Below are 24,271 nucleotides of genomic sequence, written 5' to 3'. Positions count from 1 at the left end.
GGACACCCAACTGTTCCGTTTTGGAGTGGGATGGCCAAAGAATCATTTCTGGTAACCTGGGTTTATTAGGTCTACTGGAATAATCCAGTTACGGGAATGGTTCCTAACTTGTTCCTTTAAAAAAAAAAAAAATAACACCCACCCACACACACACCACAAAAAACAACTTTCCTTTTTCACTATTATCTTTTACGAAATATTCGTTGAGGAACGTGTGAAAACCCAGAAAATATACAGAAGGGCATGGGAAAATACTCCCCCCCCAGATTTCATCGCCCCGCTAACACTGTGCTGTATTTCTTTTATAAGGTCACTTTTCTTGGATAGGTGTAGGCATGTGATGTGAATCTTCATACGCAAACTCAGGTGTATATTTTTAAATGCAACACCCCGGGCGCCTGGGTGGCTCAGTCGGTTAAGCACCCGGCTCTTGATTTCGGCTCAGGTCGTGATGTCATGGTTCGGGGGTTCAAGCCCCGCGTCGGGCTCTGCACCGACAGCACGGAGCCTACTTGGGATCCTCTCTCTCTGTCCCTCCCCTGTTTGTGCTCTCTCTCTCTCTCTCTCTCTCAAAATAAATAAATAAACTTAAGGAAATGCAACACTCTTTTCTTGCCAGTAGATTGATTTGCGTTTTGAGGCACCCCTCCCCCACTCGCAGATCGGGGGTGTTGGTCTGAGGACCCCGAGTGCGGGGGAGCACGTCCATCTTTGGCAAGCTCCTCTTCATCCTGGGATTCTGCCACTGAGAGCTGTTGGCACCTCGTGGTCTCCTCGGATCTCTCTCGAACCCCAGGCCTTTCTTGGGCTCATGAGAAAACCTTCCCCTTGATCCTTCATGGTCCCAACCCTCCCTCCATGACAACCTCTGACAGACTATAGGGTTCCACGGAGCACAATTGGGAAACCACTGGCTTCCGGTAAGGATGCGGCTTTGGCGAGCCGTGAACCCGAGTCCTGAATGTAACCTCGCCAGCTGCGTGGCCTCAGGCAAGTGGGAATCCCTCAGGCTTAACCTCCATGTCTTTAAAACGCTGAGAGCAGCATCTTCCTGACAGGGTGACACCAAGGGTAAGTGTCATGACACCCAGTGTCAGCTCCATGAGGACCAGATTGTTTGTACCATGCTGTGTCCTGCTGCCGTGAAGCACTGAGGTCGCTAAGAGTTCCGGCCCCATCGTCCCTGAGATGGTGACCCAGTGCCCTCTTAGGTTCCAAACATTTGCAGAACTGAATACATATTTTATTTTTTAATTTTTTTGAGGTTTATTTATTTTTGAGACAGAGGGAGACAGAGCACGAGCAGGGGAGGGGCAGAGAGAGAGAGGGAGATGCAGAATCCAAAGCTGGCTCCGGGCTCCGAGCCGTCAGCACAGAGCCCGATGCGGGGCTCGAACTCACGAACCACGAGATCACGACCTGAGCCGAAGTTAGATGCCTGACTGACCAAACCACCCAGGCGCCCCTGTCCCTTTATCATGTTGAGTGTTGTCACTAAACCCTGGTCCAGAGAGGCGGATCTGGGGGAGAGGAAAAATTCTAGCATCTAATCTTGTGACTTGCCCAAGGACCCCTAGCTGTTAAGTGAAGCAGCTAGCAGAGGTTGGGCAAAACCACCCCAGTGCCAGATCCAGCCCCTCTCTGCCTTCCCATGCTCCAAAAGAGAGAGAGAGAGAGAGAGAGAGAGAGAGAGAGAGAGAGAGAGAAAAGGGAAGCATTTCCATCCTTGAACATAGGAGGGCAAATGCCAATCACGGGAGACTAATTCTCACACGGGTGCTGGGGCCACTATTTTTTAGAAAGCATCGCCTGTCTCTGGATCCGTGTCGGGAAGGCGGCCTCCTTTATGTGGGGCGGGGTCCCAGCTGGATGGGAGCTCTGTCCCTGTCTGTCACCACCTCCCACCTGTGGCCGCGGATGGGCATGTTTTTCGGACTTGAGATGGACCCAAGTGAGCAGCCCTAGGGGAGCTGACCCTAGGGGGTCAGGGCCAAGGTCTCCAGGAGCCTACTTCCCAGCCTCAGGAAACCTGCCGGTACAGAGCAGAGACAGGCAGAGGCCAGAAGTGGTGCTAGGCTTTGGGGCCTGCACGGCTGTGCCTGTGGCACCTGCCTCCAAGGGGAAGATGTGGAAGTTGTATGTCGAGTGCTCAGCCCCAGCGCTGGGGCTGGCCGGTGCTCCCTCTGGGGGACAGTCACCCTTCCCGTCCCCGCCACAAGCCGTCGGGACGGGATTGATTTGGGTCTTGCAGGCTCGGCCATTCTGATGCTGTTTACTGCCTTCTATAGTTACAGCCTTCGCAGCGTTGCTTCTGATTCCTGCCTTGGTGCAGGCGGTTAAAGAAAACCGTAGGAAAAAGAGTTGTGTCCCCGCTTGGGCCGGGATTGCAGATGGAAAAGAGTATACTTCTGGGGCTCGACGGGTGCCGGGGCGGATGGCGGGAATCCGAGGGTGTCCCACCTCCGCAGAGCAGGGAGGGACCGATGCCAGTTCCTTCCAGCAGAGAGTTTCCTCCTGGAGGCTGGAGAGGCGGCGCTCCCGGGAAGGTCCCCGCTTGGCCAGGCCCCTCTGGCGTCACGGCTCTGTCGCCACGTACTGGCTGGGTGACTCTGGGCTAGTTACTTCACCTCTCTGAACCTCCTTAAGTTGATCATAGCTCCGGAAAGAATTCGCAGGAGGAACAAATGGAATACTGGCTCCCGTCCAAGCCGCAGAACGGGTCCTGCCTTCTCCCTTCCAGGCGGAGGGGCCCCTGCTCTCGGCTGGAAAAGTGCCCACAGATGTCCCGCTGCCGCTCGCTGTCTGCGTTGGCGCTGACCCGGTTCTGTGCGGTTGGGGAGATGCTGGCTGCAGATCTCAGGCCCCTTTGCAAAGTCCCTTCGGCACCACCGCCCTCGCTGTGCCCCCGCGAGTCCCCAGGCGCTCCCGGGGGTATTTGGCAGAGTAGGGAGAATGCCCGCCTCTGCTCTGCGAGCTGCTTGGTCATCTAATGCTCCTCCTGTCCCTTTGACGAGGGAGCCGCTTGCCATCCTCGGCTCGCATTCCGGCCAGGCCCTCCCCGTGACGGGTGGCGGCTGAGAATTCCTGGTGAACAGGAAGTCTGAGGTCAGAGCCGCCCGGGCCCCGACTTACCACCCACACCCGTGATGCACACCAACCTTTCCGAGCCGCACACTCTCCCTCCCCCCCCCACCCCCTCCGTGGCGAGTGGGGCAGGAAGGCCCTTCTCACGCACCTGTTCACTGTTTCCTGTCGGTCAGTCCTGCCGCTTTTTATTAAGATGCCTCCATGAGGGCAGTTCCTCTGCCCGATTCTGGGGTCACAATACTCTGGTCACCCTAAAGATGTGTCCTCAAATCCTCTGGTCATACTCCCTTCAAGAGCCGGAGTTTAATTCCCCGGCCCTTGTGTCGGACTGGGGGAGTGACTTCCTTATTTGTAACACGGAGACTGCGGCAGAGGGGAGAGGGTGTCGTTTCTGAGAATGGGTCATAAAAAGACAGCGGCTTCTGTCTTGCATGCTCTGTCAGTCTGTCTGTGTCTCTCACACCCCCCACCCCCCCGCCACCATGGGAAGCCGTGTCTATGCAGCCCTGCAAACAGATCCACTCCGAAGAGCAGAGAATGAATCCGGACGTCCAGCTCCAGCCCCTGTCCGGCCTTCAGGAACGGCAGCCCCTGGCCCGGGGCCGGACTACGAGCTCAGGAGGGACCGTGAGCCGGAACCTTCCAGCTCGGCCTCTCCCAGATTTCTGACCCTTAGAAACCGGGAGGTAGTACATGGTTGTTCCCGGCCGTGAACTTTTAGGGTGATTTGCTATGCGGCCAAGATGAACCCCAGTCCACATCCTCGACCCACTGAGCTCTTAGGATCCAGGGAAGAGAGAGCAGACAGGGAAATCCGAATATTATATAAGGGAGCAATTTCAGCTTCATACTTCAGCCTGTGGCACAGGGCTGGTGCCCCAGTTAGCGGGAGTTCCTTCTCGCTCCCTATTTTCAGGTAAATGTACCCATTCCTCCTTGGCCCACAGAGGCCCAGGCGCCCACACACGCCTCCTGGGAAGGTTGGAGTACTCTATTTTCCATCTGAGGAGACTGAGGCACAGAACGATGCAGTAGGTTCCCGGTCGCAGGGAGCCCACACTCCTGCCCTCTCTGAGACACCGAGCGCCCGTCCTGGCTGGCCCTGGCGGTACACCGACCCCAGCCTCCAGGCTTTGGCCGTGCTCCGTGCCAGCCCGTGGACAGGTCCCGGCATTCGGTCTGGAAGACACGGCTGGCGGCCCGGCGGTGATAGGTTTCTGATTTCAGTGTCAAGGGCTGTGAAGGTGGCCGCAGGCTGCAGAGAGCTCCGTGGCTGAGGGGAGGCCCTCATGCGCCCCCCGCTTGCTCCCATGCCCCCCTCGGGCGGCCTTGTCTGGCCTCAGACCCTCTCCCGGGCCACAGGGACTTTCCATTCCCCTGGCAGGGGGTTGTCCGCCGGCCTGTTTCAGTCGCGTCCATCACCTCGCACCTCTCACCTGGGGTGCCGCGGCTCTTTCCAAGTTTCCAGAGATTTCCGGTGAGCAGAGTGCGGACACCAGTGCCTGCTTGGCGTCTCTCCTTAGTGACGTCTCACACGGATCACACCCTAAAAGGACCCCCCCGTCCCCGCCTCCCCACAGTCTTCCCACGTCCCAGTACAAGGGGCCTCTTGCTCCCCAGCTCAGCCAGGACCTGGGGCCATCCCCGTCCCCTCTTTCAGTCCCCTCCCTTGCTCGCTCTCTCTCTCTCTTAAATAACTAAATCAACATTAAAAAAAAGAATTTGAGTCATTCAGGGCACTCTCCTGCTTGGAGCCCTGCTGGCCTCCTTGTGGCCTCCCTGGTGCAGAAGCCCCCACGTGGTCTGGCCCTGCCCACCTCGCGGTTGGGACAGCAGACAGCGGGGACCCGAAGCTCACTCCTGGAACACAGCTGTCCCTGCAGAACCCACAGCCCCCAGCTTGTACCAGGAGAAGGGAGGGTTTCGGCTTCCTTTACAAACAAGGGAACCTCCCAGAACGTTCTGTCTCGGGCTCCAGTCTGATGCAATCATGGGTGAGTCCCCACCTTTGTTACACTTCTGCCTGCACGTCGTGTGGCAGGAGGCCTCCCCTGGTCCTTCCTGGTGGAACCGACCCTCCTCTGACTCGCCCAGATGTGTCCCCGCGCCTCTTCCCCTGCTATCCCTGCGACTGTCACTTCTCCCATCTCTGCCATGAGACCGCTGGCTTCTGGCCAGTGGGGACGCACTTGCTGCTGGCTCCCTACAGATAGAGCTGAGAGTGAGCAAGCAAAAATGCCTCCAATCCCTCTGGGGCATACTTCTCCTAAAAAGTGATTTATTACCTGGGGTTCTTATTAATCGGGGCATCCTGGATGTTATCAGCAGCCCCACCTGCAGGGCGTGTAAAGGGGCGTCCCACCCAAGGAACAGAGAAGTCTCCGGCAGTGACCTGGGGACTTCCAGAGGCACAGAATCCTGTGGAACCAGCTGGCCATCCCCTCATTCATTCATCCGACGAGAGTCCACTCCGGGCCAAGCCCCGTGCCAGGCACTGGGGTGTAGAAATGATTCAGGGCCCTCACGGACCTCGTGGTCTATAAAGAGACCCAAACACACCGAAAGACGGTGCCTGTATGGTGTGGAAGCTGTTAGAAGGAGGCATGGGGAGCTGGGATTCCAGGGCCAGGCTGGGGGGGTGGCATCCGGAACGCTCCCCAGACAGGGACCTCTGGGCAGAATCCTGCGGAAGTGTTCTTCGAGCCGTTAGATGCCCAGCCCCAAACATTTCGATTCCTTGGGTGGAATCAGGAAGATGAACTTTCAACCAGCTCCCCAAGTTATGTTTGAGAAACGCTTCTGCAGGGTCAAAGCTGCCTCCCTTGCCTGATTTGCTTCTAGCCTTCAAACAGCCTGGCCACCGGCTGTCATTACAATTGTTTCCTCTGGGCCAGAGAGGCGTGGCCTTGCTGCGTGGGCCTTGCTCGCCCACGACCACCTTGCTCAGCACTTGTGGGAGCAGAGGCTCGGACCCACATGTCCCGACCCACCTCTCATCCTCCTTCACCCCCCATGGCCCCCCCCAGATCCACCTTCCCACCCCGGCCTGGGGCCCTTACCATCTGGGAAGGAATGAGACACGTGATCAAATCCACAGATGGTACCCGGCAGCCTCTGTGGGAGGCTGAGGGAGGATCAGAGTCTCAGAGAAAAGACGCTGGGGGACCCCCACCCCCGACCCCCAGGCATAACCGTGAATGCTCAGCTCTCAGTATAATGGCGTTGGGTCAGCCACTGCCCAGCCACCGCTCGCCAGCAGGCTGGGTGTGCGCGTGCATGCGTGTGCACACGTGTGTGTTTGCGTGTGCGGACGTGTGCACAGGCGGGTGTAGGTAGGAGTGTCTCATTATCTGTACTCCGTGTGTCTCCGTGGAAAATCACGCTGGATTCTCCCAAGGGGTCCAAGGACCTGGAATTTGGGGTCTGTAGCTGTTGCTAACTTAGTGCCGCCTCCCTCCCACCTCGTCGCTTGTGGACAGGTGGGAGATGGTCTGTTTCGGGGTGTGGTTCCGCGGAAAACTGGAGAAGGGCACTGATGTCACCTGTTCGCCATCCCCAGTCCCTTGCAGCAAGTGACTCTCTGACTTTTTGTTAACTGAGACGAAACTTGCAGAGGGTGGAGAGCAGTGTCAGGCACGCGGCAGATGGCTTCCAAGTGCTACCTGGTATTATCACTGTCCCCCCCCCCCGCTCCCCCCCCCCCCCCGCCACCAGCACCTTGCACAGGGACACGGGTGTTGGTGGAGGCGCGAGACTCAGCTCTGTGAACAGGACACACTCTCCCACCTCTGGCTCGTTGTTCATAGTCCTTGCCACTTCCATCCTGCTTCTCCCTCGGATCTCGGCTTCAAGGCCACCACCTCGGAGCTCCCTCCGGACCCCCGGCTGCAGAAGGTCTCCCCAGCTGTCTCTCTAGGCGCCCGTTCTCTTCCGTAAGTGGCCTCCCGCTTCTGTCTTTACAACCCCGATCCCATGCCTATCCCTTCATCTGCTTTTCTTTTCTTTTCTCTCTTCTTTGCTTTCCTCTTTTCTTTTCTCTTCTTTGCTTTTTTTCCTTTTCTTTTTTGTCACATTTTTCTAAAAAAAAAAAACAACTTTTTAGATTGAAATGACTTGAGATGCATGGAAAAGGTGTAAAAACAGTGCAGAGAGTTCCAGTGACAGAATCGTCTTGTGTAACCGTGGCAGATTCATCGACGCGAAGACGTGAACATTGGTATGGTGCAGGTTTGTTTGTATCTCACCAGTTTTTCCACTAACGTGCTTTTTTCTCTTCCCGGATCCCGTCCAGGAAACCGCATGACATGTCATTTCCACGTCTCCTCAGTCTCCCCTGGGCTGTGACAGTTCCCCGGGTGTCTCCGGCTGCACGGGCTGCTGCTCAGAAGACCACAGACGGCGGCTTGTAAACAGCAGAAATGTACTTCTCACACTTCTGGAGGCTGGAGGTCTGAGATCAGGGCCAGCGTGGTCAGATGAGAACCCTCTTCCCGGTCACAGGCTTCTGGGCGTGCCGTCCCACTGGAAGGAGTGAGGGAGCTCTCTGCGGTGTCTCTTATAAGGACACAAACTGCTGGTCGCCTAGGTGGCTCAGTCGGTTAAGCATCTGACTCTTGATTTGGCTCACGGTTCATGGGATCGGACCCCGGGTGGGTCTCTGTGTCGGCAGTATGAAGCCTGCTTGGGATTCTCTCTCCCTCTCTCTCTCTCTCTGCCCCTTCCCATCTCTCTCTCATGCTCTCTCTCTCTCAAAGTAGATAAATAGATAAATAAACTTAAAAAATATACGTGTATATACAAATGCCATTCATGGGGGCTCCACCCTCGTGATCTAATCACCTCCCAAGGGCCCCACCTTCAACCCCATCCAGTTGGGGGTTAGGGTTTTGACCACTTAGTCAGGGTAGCGGGCGTCAGATCTCTCCACTGACCATGACTCCCCATCCCTCCCTGGGCTCTGTTTGTAGAAGCAAGTCGCTCAATCAAGCTCAGGTTCCTTCGCACCTAACACCAACGAACATGCATTGTTTACTCTGCTTTCCTATTTTATTCTTTGTTATTTTTTTATTTTATTGCCTGTCCACACAAGAATGGAACCCCACCAGGGCAGGGCCTTTTGTGGTGTTCTTCGCTTATTTCCAACACCCCGGACGGTTCCAGATTCACAATGGGCATTCAGTAAACACCTGTGGACGAACAAGTTGTCCTCGCCAGTTTACCATCCTATTTATCTGGTCGTTTACCTGGTTATGGCCAGAGCCCGCGTCTGCTGGATGCACCGCTGTGCCCTTGTACGGGTTCCATGCCCGAGTCCCCTTCAGCACCCACAAACAATGGCCTTTGGGTGAAAGAGCTAAGTAAGCGAGAGTGGGATGGGCAGGGCTGCTCATGGGGTGGGAAGTGTTTCCTCTTGGAGCCCAAGGTCATTTTTCTGGTCTGAGTCTCTACAGAAGAGGTGGGGGAAGGAGTCCTCGGCTTAGCATGGTCCTCCACGTTCTGGTGGCAGGGGGGTCGCAAGGGGGAGGTTCCGAGAGTCCATGTGGCCGGAGGGGGGGGGGAATAAACGTGCGTTCCCAAGAACAAGACTGACTTTGCAATAGCTGCAGGAACTCAAAGGTCAGCGACTGTCACGGGCTACGTTGTGTCCCCCGCCAAGTTCATTTGTTGAGCTAGCCCCCAGCACCTCAGAATGTGGCTGTACTTGGAGGAAGGCCCTTTCAAGAGGGGATTGAGTTAAAGTGAGGTCGGTAGGGTGGGCTCCGATCCAGTCTGACCGGCGGAGGCCGCGAGACGGAGGAGGAGGTTAGTACACCGTGAGGGAGGACCATATGAGGGCACAAAGAGAGGAGGCCATCTGCGAGCCCAGCCAAGGAGAGGGGCCTCAGGAGGAACCCGGGTCTCAGACTCCAGCCTCCAGGACTGTGAGAACATTAATTTCTGCTGTTAAGCTGCCCTGGTCGTGGTACTTCGTTACGACGGCCCTGGCAGCCTAACACAGTGGCTAAGAAAGAGGGTCCCGAGGAGGACGGTCATGCCTGCATGTGAGGTCCCCCAGACCCATTCATCCCCTTAGCTCACCAGACAGGATGGACGAGGCCAAGAGAAGAAAGGGCCGGCGGGGCTCCGGGGGCGCAGGTGTATGGGTGCGCGCGCGCCCCCTAGAGGGCTGAGTGGGGGCTTGCGCTTACGTGCCGGTGGGAGCCCGAGGGACACAAGGGGTTCAGGGGGCGCTCAGGGTGTGGCCCCGGGGTATTCAAACGACCCTGAAATCGGAACGAGAGAACAGACACCAGCCTGGTGGTCCGGGTCCCTGGGGCCCGACCGCAAGCGTCTGCACTGGTGGCGACTGAAGTCCCGCGGTTCCCACACTCTGCAGCTCGCTCAACATCATTCCCCAGCCCTTCCCTTTGCTGGAGTCCCACCCCTGCGCCCAGCCTGCCGTCTGTTGCAGACCTACTTACTCCTCCAGACCAGCTCTGCACCACCTGTTCGGAGAGAGCTTTCCTGACCTCCCCCGCCCCCCCCCCTTACTCTGTCTCTCTCTCTGTCTCTCAGTTGCCATATCATTTGTTCAACGATCCCAGGATCGCGAGACAATGGAGTTACGTGGCCCGCAATGACAGTCGGCGGGGAGCTTCAGCAGTGACAGGCAGCGGCCCCGGAGCCCATCCCAACCTCACACACAGTACCTGTTTGGTGGCCATGTGCCCAGTGACCTTTAGACAACGCTGGACCTTGGCCTTACACTCACCAGCCAGGCAGGGCCTACCCCTGACCTTGGACTGGCAGGGCAGACAGTGAGAGAAACGTCTGCCGGGGCAGAAAATGCATTTTGCAAGGGAAAGGCACACAGGAGCGGGCGTGACCCCACGAGGAGGCCCAATCCTAAAGCGCTGTCCTGAGTTCGAAACACAGAGGCAGGTGAGCGCTCTGGGGCCAGCTGCAGCCATCTGTCCTGCCATAAGCCAACACCTGTGCCATCCAGGTCCCAGAGCCTGAGCCTCTCACCGTCCTGGGTCTCGGGGCAAACCTTATGTCCTGTCTGCGAAACGGGTGCCCTGATACGCTGTGCAGGGCTGTCGAGGGATTCAGGAGCTCACACAGATGCAAAGTGTCCCCAGGGGCTAGTGTCTCCATTCCCAGAGTTACTTCTGTCGGACATCCAGTGTTTGCAAAATGCTTTATTGTTATTGCTGACACTAAAATGCACTGTCAGTCACCAGTATCTTCAACTGATCCCTCTAGTATTTGCAACAGGCCTCCGTCCTCCCGCCCCCAGCCGACTCCAGGAGGTTGTGACTGAAGCCACAGGATGGTTTTGGTGCTGTGATGGGCCATTTCCACTTCAATGACAAGGAGCACTTGAATGTCTTAAAATCCACCGTGACTGGCACGGAACACCCCAGCCTCCTTATATGATGTCAAGGAGCCTTCAGCCCTTGAGCTGACCCTGCGTTGTGCATATGGGGGAGATAGAGGCCCAGATAGGGACACTATTAGCCTTATGTCCCACAGCTGGTTAGCTGGGACAGAAGCCCCATTCCGGACTCCCATTTCAGTGTTCTTTCCAGCAGATAAATGCAACCATGCACGGGAAGCATGATGGATTTTAAACCGTGATGCGTTGATAGCCCGTATTACTAGCAGGTGGAGGACTGGGCTTGGAAATACGTTTCTTGGTAGAGATGTGAACCGCAGCAATCCCACAGAGCTTTGCGGCACCGGGCTGGGCGTCAGGTGCCTGGGCTGTGGGCGCCTCTCTATCGCTAACATGCTGTGTGACCTTGGGCAAGTCAACCAGCCTCTCTGGGCCTCAGTGCTAGACTCCGCTGATGAAGGGCGAGGGCAAGACCGAACGTTCTTCTTCAAGGCACCCCCATGCCTCGCGGTTGTGCGAGAAGAAGCAAATCATCAGTATATCAGTGCTATTATCATTATTACTTGTAAAAACTTCAGTAGTCAAGGAAACGAAACCTGTGTGGATCAGCTCCCAGCGGATAGATGCCACAGAGCCTTCACCTGCCACCACGGAGGCCTGTGGCCTTTCAGGGGAAACACACACCTCAGGGGTGGGCCACTTTGCCAAGGAAGAGAATGTTCGTGAAGTTCTCTACAATGAGCATGAGAAAGGGCCTGTTGAGGATGACCTTGGGAGAGCTAACTGGGGCCGACCTGAACATGAAGACCGTCTCTGTGGCTGCAGCCGCTTTGGTCCCCGACTCGTCCACCTCCACCACGGCCTTGTGCACCATCTGCGGAGGAGACGTCGGGTGTCACCGAGCCACCGGGGCTGGAAGATACCATCATGGGAGCCCGCAGAGCTTCTGCCTGTGGCGTCACCGTCAAAGTCTCCGTGCGGCTGCGCCCCAAAGCAGGCAACACGCGGGACGATTGTGTGGCTAGGATCTGTGCCTGGAGGTGACTGCACGTGGGCCTCCCATTGAATGCTCATGGCACCTCCCGGCAGGGATGTGATTGAGCCTCCAATTTTATATAGAGAAAAGAGGCTCAGAGAGGTCACGCAATTGTTGGAGGTCACACAGCTAGTGAGTGAAGGAGGTGGCACCTAATTCTTAGTTTTGATGGCTTCATTGGGGGGCTCCTTCCCCTAAGACACATTGCAAACAGGATAAGACACAAAGGGTACCCTTGCTTCTTGAAGGAAGAGAGGAGAGTGAAAGAGAGAGGGAAAATGTGGAATGGAATGCAATGGAATGGAATGGAATGGAATGGGAGGGGTGGAGTGGAGTAGAAAGGAATAGAATAGAATAGAATAGAATAGAATAGAATAGAATAGAATAGAACAGAAATCTCTGAAAGCAGGGGCTCAGGAGCTTCTGAGCTCACCTCAGACACCTGGATGTTGGAGTGGTTGGTGATGCCAGTCAGGTCAGCATGGGAAGTGAAGACGTCACTGATGCCCAGCTTGGGGAGGACTTTCTCCAGCTGGTAGGAGCCCTCGATGGAGAGCTTGGGAAGGTAGAGCTCAAGCTGCCTGGAAAGAGGAGAGGAACTTTCCTAGACTTTTCCAGAGCATCGGCTCACTGAGCTCATATCCCCGCTATCTCCCCTCGGCTTCATGAAGACCCTTCAGCCCCCCCGTCTAGAGCCCCCCCCCCCCACTCTGCACTGGGACCTGGGCTGCCCCTAGAGTTCCCCACCCACTCCGATGGCACCCTGGGACACTGGGCTTCCGGCCCTGCTCCCTCCAGCTGGGCCAGGGCCCCGGAGGCTAGGACTTCACGTGGTTTCCCTGGGCTTGGAGGCAGCCCCTGGGCTGGGAGGAGTCCTTCCCACTCCCCCCGTGTCTCTGTGGCCACGTGCAGGGTCAGGCTGGCCCCACGTCATCTGAGGAATACCTCTTTGTGGACATCTTGAGCCACGTCCTCAATGTCTTCTCATTCAGCCCATTCTCCAGCCGCCCCATCCTGCCCTGGCTGGGGAGAACGAACAGGGCGGTGACGTCCCCTTGGTAGGGAACCCCCACCACCCGGCAGGAGAGGCTCCGGTCCAGGAAGTAGTAATACAGGTCTTTGTGCTTCATCATGGGCACCTGCACCACCGTCTCCGAAGTCACGTGGAAGTCCTGCTTATGAGTGTTTTTGTGGTCGAAGCTCGTCTCCCACTTAGCTAAATATTAACATGGAAAAAAGGGAGCAATTCTCAGCCACAGATGAAAAGCACAGAGACAGCAAACGCCTCCCTCAAACAGACCTCACCCTCCTCGGCGAAGTCTCCTCGGTGGCGGTGACCGCCGAACCCTGGGGAAAGAAAGGCTCGCCTTTCTAGAACTTTGGAGACATGCCTGAACTTTCTCTGGGGCTTTTCCTCCTGCGTGTGCAGAGCCAAGAGGCTGGTTTCCATGTCTTCGGAGGCCCTTAACCGCTAAGGTTGTTTGTTTGATTCTCTGATGTTACTCGAGGTCAAACATCCAAGGGAAGAGGATAAAAAATATGGACGTCTGACAAAGCGACACCCTATCTGGCTGAGTTATTCTGTTCTCCGCTCTTTTCCCATTTGTGGATTTTGATCTAAGTGTGGGAGGGAGGTTTGTAAGGTTCCTGGAAATACATGATTCTTCCTACTGAGAAGCCTTTAGGTATAGTTACTGCTCTGTCTGATTCTTGCACTCTTGCATCAACGGGATACAAGTAGTTGTTTCCATCTTCTTCATAGTCATCAAATACGGAACCCACCCCAGTGCTTCTGTCACACCTGTCCCCTGCAGCCTGGTGTCATAGAGAGAGCCCTGCACTAGGGGACAAGAAATCTTGGAATCCCAGCTGGGTGTTCGCCATCCGTGCTCATCGGAAGAGGGGAGGTGTTTAACAGGTTAACTAGTTTCCTCTTTCCCCTCTCCCTCCCCTCCCCTCCTCTACCCACTCCTGCCTTCCCACCCTCAGCCAGGCCCCATACAGGCACCGAGGGGCTCAGCGTATAGAAGGAGAAGCAGACATGAGCACCGAGTGGGGGAGGGGTGTCCCTGAGAAATGTCAGGGAGGGACCAGCTGTTATGGAAGTAGGGAGAAGACTCTCCAAAGGGACAGGTGCTTGTTGAGAGATTTCTCCGGCAGAGGGAATGGCCCCGAGGAAGACGCTCCCCAAGGGAAGGTATTCCAGGCCCCCGCAAGACCCACGGTCCTGCCCTCCATAGCAGTATGGTGGCCATGGCGATCTCATGCTTTAGAACCAGTGTGGATGCTATGGACCAGGGCCCATGGACAGGACCCAGCACTTCCTCAGTGGAGGAAACAGCGGCCTGGTGTAGCTGACATCACCTGACACCATAAAAAGATGCTTGGCTTCCCCTCTCCTGCTTGTTGGCCTCACTCTGTCAACAGGTGCCAGAAGGGACTAAATCTACGCCCACTCCTGTATGTGTGGGAACGGGGTGCTCTCTTGACCAAAGCAGCAGAAAGGAGAGAGTTCAGGCTCGAGCGCAGGGGGTCTTACCTTTAAAGAAAATGTAATTCACCATAACCATGACCTCAGTGCTATCCAGGTCCTTAACTAAGTCCACAATCTTGCCTTCAGTTTGTTTTGCCACGTAGTCGTTGATCTGCTTCTGGGCCCCTGCGGGGTCCCCAAAGTGGGCGGGGACAGTGTCTGCCAGATACAGGGTTCTCACGGCACTCAGGAAGGCGTCCTGGACGGGCACCGCGGGGCTGATGAACAGAGCGTTGCCAAGGTTCAGCCGGAGGCCCTTTCTGGGCCGGGTGAGCTCCCCCAGCAGCTGGCGGAAGGAGTTGTGGAGCCCCTGCTCCGAGCCCGCCTGGGGACCGAGGCCCAGGCCTTCTAGAATCTGTGCCTTCGTGTCGGACCGGGCCCCCAGGGACAGCATGGCCAGGGACACGGAGATGCTTAGAGGGGAGAAGAAGATGTTCTGGTCGGGGGCAGCTGTAGCCAAGGCCCTGTAGAGGTCGAAGGCAAAGTCCCCGCTCCTGGGGGCCACCGTGCTGACCACGGGTGCCTCCTTGACCCTCTTCTTTGTCTCCCGGGAGCCGTGGCGGTGCAGGGTGGCCCCCGGCTGGCTGAGGAACATCAGGCAGAAGATGAGGCAGAGCGGCATTGCGGCTGAGCCCCGTCCTGAAAGGGAAAGTGGGAAGGTGTCCTCAGAGAGGAGACCGGGGGGAAGCGGGTAAGGCCGGTACCCCAGAGATGTCACCACCCAGCGCACAGCATCCACGGAGACGACGAGCCCGTGAGGTTGGGAGTGAGGGTTTAAGAAGAGCCACAGGGGCTCGAGGACAGAGACCAGGGGATGTGGGGGCCTCATGGCGGGAGAGGAAGGAGAAGGCGGAGGGGGCAGCCCCGAGGTGGGGGCCGGCCACTGGGGCGAGAATGCTCTCATCCGCACCAGGGTGTGTGTTACGGGGAGGGGGGGGATGTGGGGCTGGACGGTGCTCCTTGTTCTGCTGATCAGCATCTCTGAGATGGCCACGGCAAGAGACGCCTGCTTCCAAAGTGGCCTGTGACTGTCACTCCAATCCCCTGGGGGTAGCATTTGCAAGGCCTCATGGTCCTTCCGTGAACTCAGACCAACTACGCCCCACGGACCCCTCCGAACTGCGGGATTGATCCCTGTTCGCTCAGCAAATGGACATCGAACATCATGGCGGGCAGGGGCCAGGCTCCAGAGGCTCATTCGTGACCACTCGGATGCCAGTCGGCCCCTTTTCTCCTTCCCCCCGGGGCTGCTCTAGGACCCTGCGGCCAACCTTGCTCCTCATCAGAGCCCCTCCCCCGTTCCCTCCACCCCGCCCCCCTGGTCCTCTTAATGTGAGGGCACCCAGACTCCCCCCCCTATTCTGTGATGGCCGAATTGTGTTCCCCACACTCCTGGGTTGAAGTCTTAACCCCCAGCACCTCAGGACGTGACTGTATTTGGGGAAAGTGCCTTTAAACAGGTAATTAAGTCAAAATGATGTCTGTGGACGGGCCTTGATCCCATCTGACTGGGGTCCGATGAGAAGAAGAGATGGGAACACAGCCTCACACGCACACCGCGGGAGGACACAGGGAGGACACCGCCGTCTGCAAGTCGAGGAGACGGCCTCAGAAGGAACTGGCCTCTCCGGCACCTTGACCTCAGACTTCGGGCCTCCAGGCAGCGAGACAGGAAACTTCTGTTCTGAGGTGCTTTGCTGTGGCGGCCCAGCCGACACCTATCTCCTTCCTTCCGTCCCCCAGACGAGGACGCCCTCGTTTCTTGTGTCTCCTCCGCCCCCTACGTGGGCCCTGGAGAGTCTTCAGTCCCTCCTCCCCCTTTCCTCCCTCCGGTCCATCTACCTAGACCCCTCCTCTCCAACCAGGAGCGCTTCCTGTGCCCCAGAGGCCTCCCGAAGCCCCCTGTGTTCACAGTCCCCTGCAGCCCAGCCTCCTGGGCTCAAGTCTCAGCCCGGCTGCTTCTTGTGAGTGTGGTTTGGAGCAAGTCACCTACGGCCCCGTGCCACTGTCCCTCACCTGTACGACGGAGGTGATGACGTTAACCCGTGTCGGCCGTGGCTGGGGGCTTTAAGGACTCGACATGCCTGAAGTGTCGCAGCAGGGCCCCGCGCGGACCTGGTGCAGTAGAGTGCGAGCTGTGGCTGTGGCAGCTTCCAGCCACCCCCCACCCGAGGTCCCCATTTCCTCTGCTGTGCGCGTGGGGTACGCGCTCCCAACGTTCTCGCGCCGGCCTGCCTGACCGCTGACGACAGCCTTCCTCCGGGGTGAGAACTCCCTCCAGCTGGGTCTTCTCCCCCCTCGGACACCATGTCATCAGGTCCCCAGCCTCAGGGCCCTGCCAGAGTCCCGGGACCCACGCAAACCCAACCCCCAAAGGGCCCCAAACATCTGCATTGGACATCGCGTGCAAAGTGGCCCTCTGAGGTGGCGGCCGGGGCGCCAGTGAGCTTGGGCCAGGCGGACCTGGGCGGCCGTTGTCTTTGAGCGAAGCCCAGCGACTTGAGCAGGCCGCGCTCACCAACCCTGGCCTCCAAATTGCCCCTGAGCTCATAAAGGAAGCCCATTTAGAATGTTCTGTCTGCGGAAGCTGCGGCTACCCAGGACCAAAGAGAGCAGCCTTTGGTTCCTCGACCGGCGCCATTCTGCAGATGGGTAATCTGAAGCCCAGAGAGCTTGAGTCACTGGCTGATAGTGGCAAAGCGTGGGCCCAGACCCGGGGCTGATGCTCAAGGCCGATGCTCTACACCGCCACGCCATTTGGTTTCCCCACATCCCTGGCCCCCCCTTCTGTGTCACAGCCTGTCTGTGTCACAGTCCTTGTCTTCCCGGCCTCAGCAGCCACCACTGCAGCTGCTAATCTGCAGATAATTAAGAAACAGGGTCCGGGCTTCCCAGGCTGACACTCCCTTCCTGTTTACACGCTGAGAATGCCAGTCTTTCAAGGACACGGGTGGTTTAATCTCGGGGCCCTTTAAAACAGTCTGTTCTGCAGCACAATATGATCCCTCCTGCAAAGTGTTAGAACCATCACCGTAGCGAGATCCTGGTGGACAAGATACGCAGCTCTCCTCCCCCTTATTATCAAAGATTAAACCCGAGCTCATGATCACCCTAAAAGAAAGGCCTTCAAAGAATAGTTGCAGGCACAGAGGGAGTTTCCTGCTTGGATGGGGCCTAAAGGCAGTTGACTCCCGCAGGAGAGTTCTGGCCTCCTGTCCCTCAGCCTGCCTGGTGGCCTTGGGCCAGTCCCATCCCCTCTCTGGGCCTCAGCTTCTTTACAAATAACTCAAGGTCTGTCAGTTACCGTGGCCGGTAACCCTTCTTCCCTCCACTGCCCCCCACAAACACCAGAGGTCTACGCCTGATGGGCCAGAGCCCACAGAGTCTCCCTGGGGAGTGGGGTCTCTTTGGAGGGGACCCCAGCCTCACTCACTCCCCTCCAGACTGCAGGTGGGGACCTAGAAACCTCTCTCCGTTTGGGCCCGCTCTTATCCTTTGTTAAAGCCAGTATTCAGAAAGGCCACTCTACAAATACCACTACATTCAACCGTCAACAAAAATGAACATTATGGCCACCGTTTTACAGATGACTAAAGTGAGGCTTAGCAAAATGGAATAGCTCATGCCAGCCGATGAGTGATGGTGGAACCAGGATTCGAATCCAGATTCCTGTGTCTGGTGGATCCACTGCCTCTTGTCTTGCTTTCGTGGCTCTAAGAAGTAACGGCTCTCGTTGCTCTTCTCCTGTAGCTCCTGGGGAGTTTCCCGGGGTCTCTCGCAAGCCGTTCACCTGTATTAGTTCATTTCTACGCCTCCACAGCAACACGGAGTCGGTATCATTCTCATCATTGGTACAGAAGAGGAAACAGAGGGTCAGAGAGATCGCTTCCGAGAAAGTGGAGGCCTCGGGGTGCTCATTTCATGTTTCTTACGTTTAAGCCCAGGCTGTGCCATCCCATACTGGGCCTCTGGTGGAAATGACAGAGTTGACAGAGTTTCATGCCAACTTGGACCCGGGGGTGAGTCTGCTTCGGGTCCTGGGAGCCTGGCTCTTGGGAGACCAGCTCTCAGCCAGGAGACCGGAGCCGGGCCTGGCCGACCCCCTCCTGATGCCAGTGTTTCTGCAGAAATGTCCCACGGGTCCGAGGGAGGGGGGCAGATCAATCAAGTTCATCTGGCATCCCAGGCCAAAGTGACTTGAGCCGGCTGGGGAGGGCAGGGGGTGGGCAGGGGGTGGGCGGGTGCTGAGGAAGTCCTCCCATGGAGCCCACCGTCCAGGGATTCAAAATCTGTTGCATTTACTCCAAAGGTTAGGCAACAAAGTCCTACCGGGTCAACTTTGGACTCTGTGGTGGGAGGTGTGGCTGAGGAGGTCTGTCCACTGAAAAGGGAGATGTACGACTGAGAGCCCAGGCAGGCAGGGAAAGACAAAACCCCAGGCTCCCCTGGATGCTTAAGGACAGGATGCCGGAGAGCTTCCTGGGAGCAGTGACCTAGGGAACTTTCTTCACCTCCCTCCCCGTCCCCAGACCACCTGCAAGGCTTGTCGGTTTCTAGCTCCAGAACGGGTCTTCTGCCTGCCTGCCTCTCCCAGTTTTCCCTGCCACGTCCTTATAGAAAACCTGCCGCCTTTCGCCCTGACCACCCCACACCTCCTCCTGCCCCCAGACCCGTTCTACACACGGCATCTGAAGGATTCTCCCTCAGTCCCCGACTGGGTCTCAGCACCCTGCCGCCTAGGAGTGCCATTGCCAGCCTCCGTGTGTGGGGCAGGACCTAGCCGATCCTTGCGATCACCACCGGGCCCCATGTGGTCTGGCTCCACCCGGCTGTCCCCAGCCTCAGCCTGATCTGCTCTGTCCTCGCTCGTGTGTGTCTCCGGGTACAGTTCTCAGCTCAGCAGACAAGCCCCGTCACAGTCCTGAGCCTTTGCACACCGTGCTGTCCCCTGGAACCCTCTGTCAGCCTCCCTGACCACGGCCAGCTTCTCCCTGGGCCTCAGGCCCCTGCTTGAATGCCACTTCTGGGTGATGCCGTGGTCCTGCCTGGCCCTCCCTCTGCAGTAGCATTCTTTTATCGCGGCCCCTCCGTTTCGCTCGCTGCTCCATCAGCGATGGAAATGCAACCCCACATCGTGCCTTCTTGTGTCCCGGCCTCTCTCCCCGACTCGAACATGTGCTCCTAACAGACAGGACCCGCATCGACACCTGGTCTTGTTGTGAGATTTGCAGTCAAGCGATGGTGCTCAGACACCTTTGTGGAATGAATGAATGAATGAGTGAAGTCCTTCTCTGTGGCTCAGAGGTTTTAGGGCACACGCTAGACGCGGCGCCGGGCTGGGCACCCAGGGCTGAGCCCTCCTGGCCCCAGGGCTAACTCTGCCAGGTGACCTTGAACCCCTCCCACCCTGCTGTTCACCTTCTGTTTTCCTTTTTCTTTTTTGAAGACCATTTTCCTGAGGCGCGACTGCCGTACGAGAAGCCGCTCCTATTTACCCTGCACACCTGCGAAACCACCGTCACCACAAACACCCACCACGTCCTGACCCCCCCACCCCCCCACCCCCCGCCCTGCCCCCCACCTTATTCTTCACGCTGCGGCTTCTTGATCAGTGAACGGGGACGTTGGTCAGGGGTGCATCGTCCCCTTTTATGGTTACATTTCTTGCCAAGGCCCCGTCCTTAGAAACACTGAAAATCACACTCCTTTTGTGTCTACGTGTTGCCTATTTCACCAACAGCCAAACGGCGTCTGGCCCTCGAGGAGCCACGGTGGTCATTCTGGGAGGCAGCCCTCCGGGCAGGGTGGCCCCAACTGGGGGAAATAGGTAAACGGGTACGTGATCGCTTCTCGTGATTGCTAAAGGTCCGAGATTGCAGGCACAGAAAACAAGAGAGAAAAGCGACGGCCTCCGGGGAACCCGCCTGTGTGCCACACACTCTGTCCCCACTACGTCATTTCTGAGTTTGTCTGCCTCGGCGCTGTTGGCATTAGAGGCCGGGGTATTCTTTGTCGTGGGGGCTGTCCCGTGCCCTGTAAGGGGTTTAGCAGCGCCCCCGGCCTCTACTCTACTCGCTAGATGCCAACGCAGCCCTCTATCCAGTTGTGCCAACTGCACATGTGTCCAGATGTTGCCAGACGTGCCCTGGGGATAAAGGCACTCCCGGGTGAGAGCTACCTTATCACTGGACCCTCACGGTCGCCACGCAGAAGATGTGATCATTTGCATCTCACCTACAAGGAAACTGAGGCGCAGCCAGATTTAGAGTCGTGCCCGAGTTCACACAGCTGGGAGAGGGGCACACAGGCCCTGGCTCCTTCCCCACCCCCGCCACTGCGGGGAATTTTCCTGCTCACTCTGGGACAGCACCAGAGCCCTGAAGCCCTCCAAATCCCATAACCCCAGCCTCCTGTCCTCGCCGTTCCGCGCACACCCTCACGCCCCCGGGCCCTCCGTCTGCCCACGGCATCTGTACTCACCCTGTCCCATGGCTGAGCGTGCACACGGCGCAGGTGACAGTCCCTCACGCTCAGTGTAAAGCAGAGAGCCGATGGGGCAGGAGCCAGCATTTGTCGCTGACCACAGTCGGGCTCTGACTCCGCCCCCCCTTGGCCCAACCCTGTCCTGTCCCGTGGGTATTCTAGCCAACAGGCAGGCCGCAGGGACAGCCACCTGAGCTCTGACCCAGGCTCGCTTCCCCACCGGCCCCACACAGACCCCCGTTTGCCTGCAATGACACAGGGTCCCCAAGGGAGCCACCCGCTGCTGGCATTCCAGACACAGGGAAAGGGACACCCTCTGGCAAACATCCCTTTCTCCGGGCTGATTCCTCTGTCTCCTGCAGCCGCTTAGCCCCAGGTCGCCAACTTCAAAGTCAGGGCTCTTACAAAAGGGCCGTATCTAGGATTTCCGTGGGCTCATCTGGCCTGCCCTTCTCGACCTTGAAACTGGGGCTCTGAATGCTCTTTCAGGAGCATTTCCAAGATGCTGGGGCAGGTGCTGGCTCAACCCTTATTTCATTCCCAAGGTCCCCACGGCTGCGGCTTCCTAATACCGAGGAGTCCCGGGTATGGCCACGACCCAGAGGTTTTGTGGGTGAGCTGGGGTGTGGAGCTGGCAGAGGAGACGGGGTGGCGGGGGTGGGAGGGGGCAGGTATTGCCTAGGGACCCCATCTTGGTGTTCGGCAAGCAAGGGTCCCTCTACAACCTCTGTGACCAGGAGGGGACTGAGCTCGGCCTCAATCTGGAGATAAACACAGTCACTACCAGACGTCAAGCACTTGCTTTGGGCTCAGCGCCTTCCGCACGTGCAGGAAGGTGGGTACCAGCACCCCCATCAAATCACTGAGGAGACAGAAGCAGAGAGAGGTTAGGCAATCAGCCCACAGGCACACAGCTAAGGAGAAGCGTTAGCAAGGGGGAAGCTTGGTGTCGTCTGTCCCCAGGCCATGTGACCTAGCGAAAGTCTTTCCTTTCATAACCTAGACATTCCTAAACTATGTTCTAACTATGTCCTAAACTATGGGAATCATGTGAACACCTGTGCCGGGATGGATACCATGTCCCGCAAAGACATCCCCGTCCTGATACCCAGGACCTGTGAATGTCGCCTCCTGTGACTAAAGGGACTTTGCGAGTGTGTCCCTAAAGGGACTTTGAAATGGGGGGTGGGGAAGAGACTGTCACAGATTACCCAGGTGGGCCCTAACTGTAATCACAGGGGTCCTTACAAGGGAAGGCAGTGGGAAACCAGAATCAGAAGAAGGCGACGTGATCACGGAAACAGGAGAGAAGGCTGCGACGTGGGGCCATGGGCCAGGGACCCTCAGAAGAAAGCCCTGCTGACTTCTCGATGTTGACCCAGCAAGACCCATTTTGGACTTTGGACCTCCAGAACTGTCAGCGAATAAATGCTTGTCATTTTAAGCCACTAAATTTGTAATAATTGATTACAGCAGCGACAGGATCCTGGTACAGCCAATACCCCCAAATGGGCTCCAGAGGGAAGCATTGGGGAAAGATGGGGGTAACCAAGACAGGAAGGACTTCTCCAGCTGTTCATAGACACGTCCCATGTATCGCTTTCCAAGCCTATATTGTAAGGAATCTCTTGAGAATCTGGGGAAAGTCTGTGGCGGCCCCTGACTCTCCTTGCCACTCGGGAAGGGGGCAGAGGCCGGGTAAGTTCCGAAGAGAAAGGTTTGGGGGGGAGGCTGGTCTCAGGGCACGATGCCCCGTGCATTAGCCTGCTAATTAGGCTGCCATAACAAAATACCATAGACTGGGAGCTTCAACGGCAGACATTTATTTTCTCCCTTTTCTGGAGGCTCAAAGTCCAAGATCAAGGTGACATCCCATGTGGTTGCTGGCGAGATCTCCCTTCCTGGCTTGCAAATGGCACCTTCTCACCTTGTGCTCACATGGGCTCTTTGTGCATAAGAGGGAGACAGGCGGTTCTGGTGTCTCTGCCTCTTCTTGTAAGGACATCATTCCTGTGAGATTAAGACCCAACCTGTATGACCTCATGGAACTTTAATTAACTTCCCTAAAGGCCCCATAGTCACATTGGGGGTTAGGGCTTCAACGTGTGAATTTGGGGGGGGGGGGGAGGCACACTTAAGTTCATAACAGCCACAGTGAGAGGGTAGGAGGGGCCAGTGGCCAGAATATGGGAATTTAAAGACCCGTGGTGTTTGTGATACATTTATTTTTTGATTAACACCAAAAGCGACAGAGAACGCCATCCCCAACAGGTGAGTTTCACGTGGGGCAGAGGTGGGTTCTGCTCGGCCCAGCCTGCTGAGTGTAACAACGTTGAGGAGAAATGCCTTTCAATAAACAGGGGACTTGGGGCGCCTGGGTGGCTCAGTCAGTTAAGCGGCTGACTTTGGCTCAGGTCACGATCTCACGGCCCGTGGGTTCGGGCCCCGCGTCGGGCTCTGTGCTGATGGCTCAGAGCCTGGAGCCTGCTTCGGATTCTGTGTCTCCCTCTCTCTCTGCCCCTCCCCCGCTCTCTCTGTCTCTCTCAAAAATAAACAAACATTTTTTGAAAAATAAAATAAAACATAAAATAAAATAAAAATGGGAAATGTGGACACAGACATGGCCACAGAGAGAATGCCACAGTTTGCCAGCAAACCACCAGAAGCTAGGAGGGAGGCCCGGAACATTCTCCCGCACGGCCCTCAGAAAAGACAACCCTCCCAACACCTTCATCTCGGACTTTCAGCCTCCGGACTGTGGGATGATACATTTCTGTTGGTTAAACCGCTCAGTGGGCGGTGCTTTGTTATTCCGGCCCCAACAAACTAACACACTCAGTCACGGGTGGCGGTCAGGTTCGAACCCAGGCATTCCGGCTCCAAAGTCTAGGTTTTGTACCTGCGTGTTCTGTGGCCTCTTGATAACTCCTGGAAACACGTGTCCCCGTGCCCTGCTCACTGCAGGTGCTCAGAGCATGGGAGCTATTGGCCTTAAATCGCTGCTTCTCAGAAAAGGACTCCCCCGCCTTTCCAGGCAGCCAGGGATGGGGCTGGCGCCTTCCTGCCACAGCGGGTCAGAGCCGGGGGTCCCAGGTCTGCATCTTCAGGGGATCCCGTGTCCATTCTCCGCTCTCTGCTGCTACAGCGGCTGTGGGGTCTGTGCCCATTTACGGGTGGGGTGTGGAATCTGAGAGCCAGACAGGTGACGTGCCCGCCCCACAGCACAGGGCTGGTGGGAAAGCTGGGACCGCACCCCTCCAAGCTCCAGTCCAGATCTCACGCGCCTCCTCTGCCCCTGGGGAGATGCCCCAGTCCCCGGGCCAGTGGCCAATCCCCGCTTCGTGACTATTTGTTGAACGACAGAGCAAATAACCAAAAGAACCCATGTTGCATCTCCCAAGGGGTGTCACGAGGGCCACACAAATCAGGGACCCCATAGGAGAGCAGCAAAGGAGATGAGAAGGAGGCCCAGGCACCGCTCTGGGGGCGGAGGGGGGATTAGGTGTCCTGCATGGAGTCTTTTTATGTATCGGTTTAAGGTTCCAAAAGGGCATTTCGAAATCTGAGGAGTTGGAATAATAAATATTTACCCAATCAATTCCAGGGATGTGTCAGGGGGTGGTGATGCAGAGCAAACAGCTCGGGGACCTTGCTCAGGGCACAGCCTTTTTCTTTCATTCATTCATTCATTCATTCATTCATTCCCCAAATATCATTTGAGCCTCAGCCACATGCCAGACCATACGATCAGCTC

The 24,271-nt window shown here is 56.9% G+C and overlaps 1 protein-coding gene across 2 annotated transcripts; it reads right to left on the bottom strand.

The window, feature by feature from the left end:
* Positions 1–10,253: 10,253 nt before the first annotated feature.
* On the bottom strand, positions 10,254–20,644 carry SERPINA5 (serpin family A member 5). 2 transcript variants are annotated; one of them, XM_045451964.1, is made up of 6 exons: positions 20,515–20,619; positions 16,051–16,149; positions 14,041–14,673; positions 12,447–12,717; positions 11,935–12,082; positions 10,254–11,339 (listed from the first exon to the last, which is right to left on the bottom strand). In XM_045451964.1, exons 3-6 carry the CDS (start codon positions 14,654–14,656, stop codon positions 11,151–11,153), a joined length of 1,224 nt encoding a protein of 407 aa, XP_045307920.1. In that variant the 5' UTR covers positions 14,657–14,673; positions 16,051–16,149; positions 20,515–20,619; the 3' UTR covers positions 10,254–11,150. The 2 variants fall into 2 exon arrangements, with proteins under 2 accessions (XP_045307920.1, XP_045307919.1); XM_045451963.1 differs by lacking the exon at positions 16,051–16,149 and having other exon boundaries at positions 20,515–20,644.
* Positions 20,645–24,271: the final 3,627 nt, after the last annotated feature.

The sequence above is a fragment of the Leopardus geoffroyi genome, chromosome B3, assembly GCF_018350155.1.
Source record: "Leopardus geoffroyi isolate Oge1 chromosome B3, O.geoffroyi_Oge1_pat1.0, whole genome shotgun sequence".
NCBI lineage: Eukaryota > Metazoa > Chordata > Mammalia > Carnivora > Felidae > Leopardus > Leopardus geoffroyi.
Note: the sequence above shows the minus strand (reverse complement) of the source record. Positions and strands in the feature narration are given on the sequence as shown.